The 10,802-nt window shown below is 36.5% G+C and overlaps 1 protein-coding gene across 3 annotated transcripts in view; it reads left to right on the forward strand.

Moving 5' to 3' along the window:
* API5 (apoptosis inhibitor 5) overlaps nucleotides 1–4,922 on the forward strand; it is a 29,465-nt gene extending 24,543 nt beyond the window's left edge. Inside the window, exons 11-13 of one of the 3 annotated variants that reach the window (XR_012483707.1) lie at nucleotides 1,433–1,553; nucleotides 2,398–2,534; nucleotides 4,038–4,922. Coding sequence is in view for 2 of the 3 variants with exons in the window: in XM_074276626.1 (XP_074132727.1) it covers nucleotides 1,477–1,553; nucleotides 2,398–2,534; nucleotides 4,033–4,115 (297 nt within the window). In the remaining variant the exon portion in view is untranslated. Of the gene's footprint in view, nucleotides 1–1,432; nucleotides 1,554–2,397; nucleotides 2,535–4,032 lie in introns of all 3 variants that reach the window. The other 2 variants (XM_074276627.1, XM_074276626.1) reach the window with 2 other exon arrangements.
* Nucleotides 4,923–10,802: the final 5,880 nt, after the last annotated feature.

Consider the following 10,802-nt stretch of genomic DNA (forward strand, 5'->3'; position numbering starts at 1 on the left):
TTTTACAGGGAAGGGCTCTCCTCTCTAGGCAGCCCTCAATGCTCATATTTCTAGTTCAGTAGAAGAAAACCCTGTATGAACCCATACCACAATACAAGAAAATGAGAAAAGAGCCTAATAATTTCTTTTTAACTGAATTACGAGTTAGTGTATGCCAGTTATATTTTATCATATGACTGGTGTAATATGTTTCCACTAGCAATAAAATGACTCGTCTTGTTTTTAGATTTACACGCACACCCAAAAAAAGTTTTAGCATCTAATCTTTAATTCAGCAAAAATTACAATATAAAATTGGTACCTATCAGGGGACCTCCTGTGCCTTTTAGCAGTAAATTTTGTTAAATGACATATTAAAAACAACGTTGACCAGGCAGTATGATCTCATGTACCATCATCCACCTTGGACATATAGGGAGGGACCCTTTGATGTACCCCAGGCACGTGCTTCCTGAAGAGATGAAATCGTCTCGTTGCATGTGCTGGAAGACAGAATCACTGTGTTGGTGGGTTTTTCTAATGCTCTATTTTGGTGTGTTGGTTTTTTTTCACCCTTTGTTACAATGAAGGGCCCTGAATAAGGGGGGAGAATCAATTAGTAAATATCTGCAGTACCTACTATGTGTCAGGCACTCTTGTTAAGTGGTAAGGATGTAACAGGCAAAGGCAGTCTCTGCCCAAGGGCCTTACAATCTGTTGGAGATGGGAATATTCAGAAAGTAAGAGACAGGGAAGAAAAAGGCTTCAGTAAATCTTTGTCAATAATTAGCTTTGGTACCTCGAAGTATCATCCTCGGAAGAGCCAGGCAGGATTCTCCTTGGGCCCCAATGTGTTCTTGGTCTCATCTCTGCTTGTGCTTGTCAAGAGCTGTCAAGTTTACGAGAGTAGCATATGTGTGTGAAGGTCTGGGGCTGCTTGTGGCTCTGAAGCCTAAGGGACAAGCTAGAAACCATTCCTTATGCTTTTAGCCATGAGTCCCATGTGATTGTGAGACACAACTTAGAGAAAACTGTCTAGTTTCTGAAAGGCCAGGTGGTCTGGCTTGGATGCATGAAGATGTAGGTTCAAATCTTCCCTCAAACATTTTTTCCCTCTGAACCCATTTCCATCTCTGTAATATGAGAGGCTTGTGAGGACCCTTCTAGCTTGCTGGCTTAATATGACTTTTCTCTTGAATGCTTTGGTTTTGAGTCCATATTTCAGTTTGCTCAGCTCAACAGATTTTCATGGTTTAATATCCTCATGTAGAATTCTCCCTTTTTAAAGAGATAATGAATAGTCATTCTCCTTAACTCTCTAGGAAGCCTCTTATAAACTTAAACTCTGTGTAAAATTGTCAGTTAATGCTGTTGTTACTATTTAAGAAAGAAACATGGGGAAATGGTGATTTCTGAATTCTTTGTGTTCCTTGGAAGGTTTTGATTTTGGAAGTTGACTTTCCCTAAAGAGATTGTCCATCCATTTTATCTTTTCAGGATCTCTTTCACATTCCTCCTTCTTACAAGAGCACAGTGACATTGTCTTGGAAACCTGTTCAGAAAGCTGAGATGGGGTAAGGAAATTCTTTGGGATGACGTTGTTAAAACTCTTTCTGAACTTGTGATTAGGATGCTTAAATATTCTTAAAAATAAGTTTAAAATATCTAATTAAATTGTATTCATAATCCAAATTTCTGTAGAATTAATTCTTAATATTTATTATTCAGAATTACATTTCTTTGACTTAAGGAGGTTTTCCTGGCTGGTCTGTTACATTATGAAATAATTTAACTCATTTTCCAGATCAGTACATGTCCTTGAAGGAATATTGCACAGTTATATTGGAGGCAGCTAAATGGCATGATGAATAGAGTATTAGACCTGGAATCAGTAAGACCTGAATTAAAATCCAGCCACTAACTGTGTGACCCTTAGCAAATAACGTAACTCCATTTGCCTCAGTTTCCTCATCTTAAAATGAGGATAATAATAGACATCTCCAAAGGTGGTTGTGAGGATCAAATGAGATCAGATTTATAAAGCCCTGATCAGAGCGCCTGGCACAGAGTCTAGGAACTCTATACAGGCTTATTCTTATTTCTTCTCCATTCATTAATATTACTAATATATCTATATCTTTCACAAGGCGTTTCATCACATTTTTCTTGCAAAACAATCCCATGAGGCAGCTGATAATTATATTCCCTAATTAAGAAGTAGTATCATTGTGCTGTGTGTACCTTAACATGCATTGGCTAAAAGATTCCAAAGGAAGCAGTAGGACCTGTCTTGTCATAGGTCTGTCATTTTTGATGCTGACTTCTTGACTCTACACAGAGGTATCACAGGATTATAGGCAAAAGAATATAACTTTCATACCTTTTTATTCTTTTTTGTTTTAAATACTTTTCTTCTAGTCAAAAGAGGACAAATGAAGATACAACTTCAGGTTCACCACCCAAAAAAGCTGCAGCAGGACCAAAACGGGATGCTAGACAAATTTATAATCCTCCTAGTGGAAAATACAGCAGCAATCTGGGCAACTTTAATTATGGTGAGCGTTGGCGTTTGGGTACAAGTAACACGTGGAATTAGGCTGAGAACATAGCTCTTAAAATCAAGTGTTATATTTAGATATCGTGACCCAGATTCCCTCAGTGCCTGAGTGACTCCTCGGTTGTAACAGGCAACTTCCTACCTGTTGGGATAGTATTTGATATTCTAAAATATAGTTCAGGAAGTTACCACTTCATTATGCCAGGTTTATGGATTTTTTGGTGACACTTGCCACATAAAAGTGCAGTTACCAGAGGCACTAACTTTAAAATCAAGGAGTCATTCAGGCATTGAGAGAATCTACATTAATATACTGTATAGGGGAATTGGCAATATACAAGGTAGTATATTCCTTTTCACCTGGGGAGTAGAGTGTTTATTATTAACAACCATTCCCTAGGATTCTTGGGGAGTGAGCATTTTTAAGTGGAATTTATATGAACTGATTTGACCTAGGGTAGCTGGTATTTTTTTTTTTTTTGGAGCAGGATTCTTTTCATTTTCCCCTTAAGGTATTTCTAGAAGAGTCAGGTAGCTAAGTTATTTGATTTTTGTTCCTCTCTGACCCAAAGTTAGCTTTGTTTTATTGTGGGTTACCTTTGCAGTTTTTGAATTTCATGATTGGAAAGGAGGAGGGGATAATAATTATTTCATCCAGATAGGGAATCACCCCTCCCTTCCTCCCTATCAGAATTCTTAAACACAGATCTGGATCAGCAATTTTTTTGTAATTTGAGATTTACCAGGAATATTGGAAACTTAAATTTCCCTTAGTCTCTCAACCAGTAAGGTATAAGAAAAAGAATTTGAACCCAGTTCTTTCTGACTCAAAGCCCATTATTCAGTACACCACTACCTCTCTGAAATGCAAGAATGTGAGGCTTTCTTTAAAGCATTTTCCATTTAAGAGATTGCAGTAGTATCAGGTTGTAAATTAGTTTTTCATTGAGGTTTGAACATTTTCCTAATATCTTTAGGTCACTTGTTCCCACTCAAAGCAATTCTTAATAAAATATATGTGAATAGATAACATCTTAGTATACCCTTATTTTTCCCAACTGATTTTCTTGCTCTTACCTTGGGGATCTTTGTGTATATTGAATCCTATTCTTACTAATTTGCTGTCATGAAACTGTTAAAAGATGTGCCACTCTATCTTTTCTGAAAGGATAATGGTTTTTTGATGCCCATTCATTATACAAGTAATTTTATAGTACCAAGAGTATTTCAATTTCTAATTACCTATTGTGTTAGGCCAATCAATTGTGCATAAATCAGGTGGCATCGTGTGTATTACAACTTTATTATTATATAGGAATAAAAATAAGGTCAGTCTTGTGCATCAGAGTGCATGCTACAGCTATTCTACACAAGGAATACACTATTCCAATAGGATCTACCATCCAGTTCTGCACTCAGAACCCAATGTTTCTTCCCTGTTTTGCTGTACTATAAATTCCTGAACGAGAGCTAATTCACTGTTCGATTTTTCGTAGAGCAGAGAGGGGGCTTCAGGGGAAGTAGAGGTGGCCGAGGTTGGGGAGGACGAGGAAATCGTAGTCGGGGAAGACTCTACTGAATACATCACATTCTTCAGCGCTGTCACAAGCTTAAAAACACTCTTAAACTACCATTCATTGGGTTGCTGGGAATAGCCCTTTAAAGACTGCTGCCTTCAGGTAAAGACTTCAATGTGTTCTTTGTACCTTTGTATGTCTGATCTACTTTTCTAACGGAATACAGACGTGTCCAAGGAGAAATTAACAGCTGTATTTTTGGATGCTTTTGTCAGCAAATTCGCATTTTTTGCAGTGTCTTCAGGGTTTATTCAAACTTGGAAACCACATTGTCTATGGTTTCTCTTAAAAAAAAAAATCTTGACAGTTTATATATTAACCAGAGAGCTGTTTGTGCTAAAACCATGTAATATAATGTAAGAGTCTGATAACGAATAGAAAGAAATATTCATGAAAGCTCACGTCAGTTATGATGTTACTGGTTTTCCTCTCCCCTCCATCCTCCTCCTACCCAATATATGGAGAAGAGTGTAATTGTCAATGTTCACATTCTTTTTGCTTTTATTTCTTTTTAATTGAGCTGCCATGCACTGATGCAGCTCTACCACTTTCCTTGTAATAAATGGAAAATATTTTACCAGCTTTTTCTTAAATGCAGACATTTAGTTAATATCTGGGAGTGACATTAATGGGGCAAAGTAAGTTGCTTTTACACTGCTTACATAACTCTTCTCCATGTGTTGTGATGCAAACTTATTTGGAATATGGGATTTTAATGTTCAGTATAAAAATATGTGTGTACACATATATATATGCTGTGAAACTTTACTATACAAAACAAATCAATAAAGAATAGAAACACTCCAGGATTGGGTAGTCTGTGCTGCAGTGATTGTCCTCTTTTGGAGTAAGTTGGTCAAGTTTTCTCCCCAACAGTGAGGGGTTGTGAGTCAGCTTGCACTTAACATTATTGTTATTTAAAAATAAAAACTATATATACAAAAACAAACCATATTTTGGAGAGCTGTTTTGGAAAAATATAACCAAATACTAAATCTGACTTGAGTAGCATCCTTTACAGTGTGGGTGGTATAACCTAGGATTCTGTTGACCAGAGCTTCCCTGGAAAAAATATTTCAAGAGTGGATAATAAGGAAAAGATGTTCTCTTAGTTTTGTTTTATCACTTTTGGAATTTTTAACTTCTCAGGTTAATCAAAATTCAAATTAAACATAGAATAACTTATAAGTGAATGAAGCAAATCTTAGATGACATCACCAGACACGAGTATGAGGAGTTTTCAATTGTAATTGTAATAGGTATTTTTAAGAGCATAGGTTTTTTCATATATTATATATATATTTTTTTTAATTTTTTTTTTGTTTGTTCAACAGTTAGTCTTTCCTTCCCCTAGTTTTCACCCCAAAATCAAATGCTTGGATGATATTTTCCAGGTATTTTCATGTCTTTGTGGGGAATAGTTTGTGATTCCAATGCAGGTGTCTTCATTAATGTTCATTGTTGTGCTTTAGTAGTTATCACTGCATTGGGAAAAAAAAGGAAGCCCCCTTGTTGGTTCTACTGCACATTCTTATGGGGGGGTATTTTTTAAAGGCTAGAATAATGATAACAAGTGAGCAGAGGTAATTGACCAGTTTGAAGTGGTGGCAATAATATTCAAACATTCCATAAGCTTCTGAATTGAACCTAAACTCACTTGGAATCTGGACAAACATAGGAATAAATATTTACCATTGAGAAAGATGTAACCAGCTAGTCTGGCTTTTAGACTTCAGACCAGCAGGTGGCCTAAAGGCCATTTTGAATGTAGAAACTGTATTGGGACTACATCTTTGTAAATTTGGACATTTTTAATTCTTATTTTCCTCTTTTGATTTGGAGTACATGTTTAGATCCTTAGACGTGAGCATAAGTAATTTTGCTCACTGAAGTTTGATGTTGATTTAACTACTATCTTCCTCTCTATTCTTTTACTCCACTGCTGTTTCCCTACCCTTTAGTCCTTCCAGAGGCAATAGTGTATACTATAGGAGGGTTATTTTTGCTCCAAAGTTGAGAATGAAAACATCACATGCGTGATTATTTTCCCCTTTATAAAGACACCTGTTTATCACCTTGTTCAAATGTAAATGTTCCTTATGCTTTTGGAATAAATTCGTTTTGTAATTTTGTTTGTGTCTCTTTTGTAATTTATGTCAGTTTCAGATTCCATCCCTCTTCTCAGTGCAGTGTGGAAATCTGATTTGGGTAAACTAAATATAATTGCATTGTCTTAATCAGTAATAATTATTTTTCCTAAAATGATCAATGAAAAAATAATTTAGGAAGGTAGAAGAGGCCTATGTCTGAATCCTCCAGTCACTTATAGACCAGAAGTATCACTCACAAACCAGGAAGCCAGCATCCTCAGCCCAAGAGGCTTAGCTGTTGAGTGGGGACTGCCTTCCCAGAATTCTCCTTGGTCTTGTTTGTAGTTTGTAGCCTTTTGGATTATGACCTGTCAGAATTTGTCTGATAGGATCTTCTTCGAAGGAGAACCTAGGATTACCTGCACACACAAATAGGGTCAAGTACTATAAAAACGAACACTTAAGTTTCTATGGGCTGTTTCTTCTCCCCCTTTCCCCCCCCCCCCTTTGTTTTACCTATGTGGCTTTGGGCAAGTTATTTTGCCCCTTGGGGTGGGATCTTAGTTCTTTTTAGAATATAGTGAAGAGTATTGAATTTGAAATCCATTTGAACACATGGAGCTGCTCCTTAATCTGACACAAGCTTTCTAGGTCTTAACTTTACGATTTGTAAGATTTGGGGAGTGAAAAAGAGGATCACTCCAAGATTTTACTCAGCTTAAAATCTGCAAATTTATATCTGTAATCTAAGAAGGGAGGCAAGCCATACAGAAATACCCTCAAGACAAAATACAAGAGTAAAAGGAAAAGAGTTCACTGCTGCCTGGAATCCCTTAATAAATATTTATTAAACACCTATGTTGTGCCAAGCACTATGCTAAGTTCTGGGGGCTTACAAATACAAAATCCCTCCCTCAAAGGAGAAACTAATACCAAATGAAGCTGGGGGTGAAGAGAGGGGCAAGTTTGATGATGGAGTAGTCGAAAGAAGTACAGCCAAGTGGGAAATGAATTGATCCTTACATGTAGGTTTTAGGAGGTATTCCATCCTCTAATCAGAGGCATTTCAGGGAAGAAGGTACTGATAAGGTGTGACTATCAAGGCTGATACCTTCCAGGATGATGAGGCTTCCCCATGGCCATGATGTAGATAGTCCAAGTAATGCAGTCATGAGAAATGAGTGGAGAATTAAAGTAAGATCTTGAAGCACTTCATTCACAAAGTTAACATCTGAGGTAGTATTTGAGTTGCAATAAGGAAGGGCACTTCAGGTCAAAGACCAAGAATGGCAAGTCATGGAAGTGGGAATCCATGGGTTTTCAAAGGGAACAGTAATTTTGAAAAGCATGTTAAGCTATGGTATTCAGTAGGCCTGAAGTAACAAAAGGATTTCAGAAAAAGGTTCAGGGAATGGGAGGACAACCCATTTTGTGTATACCTTTAAGCAAATTAGGAACTTCTCCATAGGAAGCGAGATGTCTCCTATGTCAGAGATTTCTCTATGCATGGGATGCAAAGACAAAAACATCTAGCCTTTTTTCCTTTGCTCTAGATAGGAAGAAACAAGCTTTCTTGCTAAAGCTAACTTCTGGCAATGGTAAGAGTGTCTTAACAATTGGCAAAGTTGACACATGTTATCAGAAGATGCTTTGTGAGAAAGAATCCTTGTGTTCAAGACAAAAACCATTTTTGCTGGACATCAGTAGGCAGATGGCCTGAGAAACTCGGCAATGGTAGGCGAAGAGTCAAGCCATCAAAAGGGGAATCCGATATGCCGGCCAACACAGTTAGAACAACAGTTACTTCTCAAAACTAAGTCTATCTGGAGTAATACTATGCCATTGTATTGGTAAGCATAAAAACAAATAAAAGGTTACAGACATCTTTGGTCATTGGTTTAGTGATGTATGGGGAGAGATGAAGGAGAATTTTTAGATATATATGGTGGCAGGACCAAGGAGGAACTTGGCATAAAATGCACCCATTGTTTTAAGTACAGGATATACAAAGAAGAAAAGGTAGCCCTTGCCTTCTTGGCGCTTCCATTCTAGTGTGGGAGAAGGTACAGATAAAAGTGTATATAAGAAGTGTACCTATAAAACAGCTGAAAGGAAACCTTCCTTTAGGGAAGATTTGGAAAAATCCAAATTGCATCCACATTATTCCCAAACCTGGCCAAGATGGGGAAGGAGCTTCAAGTGAAATGTATTATATTCTTATTCCCATTGCTGAAAATCCTAGTCTTTTTTCAAGGTTCAATTTAGGGATCAACCCAGTCTTCCTTTATCTCCCTAGCTAATGAATCATCCTGACTCCAATTACCTTTATTTTCCTATGAATGTTATATTTTTGCCATAAGATATATATGTTTTTTAATGACAGGGAAGATTCAGGAAACATTACGAAGAAATTGTTACTCCCTAAAGTGATGGATGTGCATTTGAACATCAGCAGTGAGCATTATATAACCGGATGCTGGCCCATCTTTAGTATATTTCTACACTGAATTTTGAATTCCTATTTGCTTAGGTTGCTTTTAATTCTAGGCAGTAATTTTGAAGAGTTTAACACAGAACTTTCAAAAAGGACATTGGGAACAAACTTTAATCAGATCTTGGAATATGACATACAGTTCTGATTGCAGCACCTTTGAGGTACAATGCTAGTCAAAGCATAGAGTAGAACAGCTAACTAAAAAGGTGTGATCCAAAAAAAAAGTAATATTGTTTGGATTAAAAAACAGCTAACTAAAAAGGTGTGATCCAAAAAAAGAATAATATTGTTTGGATTAAAAGGTGAAAGGAGTCCTATTAAATTAGAGACCACAAAGAGACAGATGATCAACAAAGATGATGTACTGGTCATATACCAAGAATGTATGCTTCAATAATAACCCTTACAACTTCAGGAGAAAGTGAAGCAGGTATTTAGCCTTGAACTTAAGGGACATCGTGGGCCAGAGTCCCACTAGACAGGCCTGACTAGAACTTCACATCAATGGAAACACATTGTTTTGCATATAGTTAAGTATTCAAGAAGCCCCCAATGCAAAAATGTACCCATCATAGTTTCAAGGAGGTAGTTTAAAGAAACTAAAACAGTATTTAGTAAATATGGAAGTCATTTTCCCAAGCAAGGCAAAAATACTCAAAAATTTTTAAAGAGCAGGTATAAATTCGTAGATCAGTCCATACAGGGTCATTAAACAGAAATAAGTCACCTTTCCGTGGTATTCCACAAAATGTTCCTTGATGAAACCAGGATAAGCAGACTGCTAAGCTGGATAAGCAAAGTGGAGTAGATGGAGAGCTAGCTTTCAAGTAAGTCTAGAACATTTGGGCAAATCGTGACTAACTGGCCCCCTAGAAATTCTAAGATTCTGAGGTGTAGAGGAGATAAGGTAAAGGAAATTTTTATACTGAGAGTTCACGTTAAGGTAAAGGAAATTTTTATACTGAGAGTTCACGTTAACCAAGATTTTTTGTTTGTATCATAAATACATAGATTACAAAGAAACTAATTATGTAGAAGTGATATGTCTCTGTTTAATGTTCATAGATCTTTACTAATGAAATCACAAGTCTGATTCAAAAAGAGAAAAACATTTTAGACAAATTTGTTGGTCTCTACTTTTCCTCGACTTGAGGAAATACTTTTCTCTTTCAGGCTTATGTCACCATCAAAGTTCCCCTGGCACTCCCACCACTATAGAATCTTCCATCAGGAAAGCTGTTGTTCATTGCTCCAATAAAGGGCTCTCTTTCAAAGGGGTTTTTTGACTCAAGCTATTAATCCTTTGGACTTTAAGGTAAAGCTGGCCCTGGTAGAGAAGGATGTAATTCTGAAATTCTATTTTTCCTATTATCTAATCCCTAGCTTTATATCAAATATTTGGGATTAGAAGGAGCCTTGGAGGTCATTAGGTCCAGACTTCTATTTCAGAGATGACAATAAGCCAGAGTCACACAAGTAATAAATCTCAGACAGTATTTGAACCTGGGTCACAGAATCACAAAGCTCAAAGGGATAACAGGTCTCATCTAGTTCAACACACAGTTCTCCAAGAATCCCCTCTACAACATATGAAACAAGAGTCTGGTTATTCACTCTCTGAGGAATTCCAGGGAGGTATGATCTACTTTGCAATAGTCAAAAGAAGCTTTTCCTACATTTCCATTAATGGATACAAAGTGAAATGAGCAGAACCAGTAAATTTGTACATAGTAACAGCATGATTGTATAAATGATCTTCTGTGATTAACTTAGCTATTCCCAGCAATACAATGACCCAAGACACTTCTGCAGGATTTATAATTAAAGGTGCTGTCCATTTTCAGAGAAAATTATGGAGCTGGAATAGCGACTGAAAATACTTTTTCTTTATTTTTTTGTTTGTTTTCTTTCACAGTGTGACTTAGAAGAAAACGTGTTTTACATAACTACACATGTATAACCCATGTCAAACTGGCTGACAGAATATGGAACTCAAAATTTGGGAAAACAAATATTTTTAGATATGTAATTGGGGAAAATTTTAAAAATTAATATTAGATTTTTAAAAATTAAATTTAAAAATATTTAAAAGCTTTTCCTTAATT

This window comes from Sminthopsis crassicaudata, chromosome 6 (genome assembly GCF_048593235.1).
Source record: "Sminthopsis crassicaudata isolate SCR6 chromosome 6, ASM4859323v1, whole genome shotgun sequence".
NCBI classification, from domain to species: domain Eukaryota; kingdom Metazoa; phylum Chordata; class Mammalia; order Dasyuromorphia; family Dasyuridae; genus Sminthopsis; species Sminthopsis crassicaudata.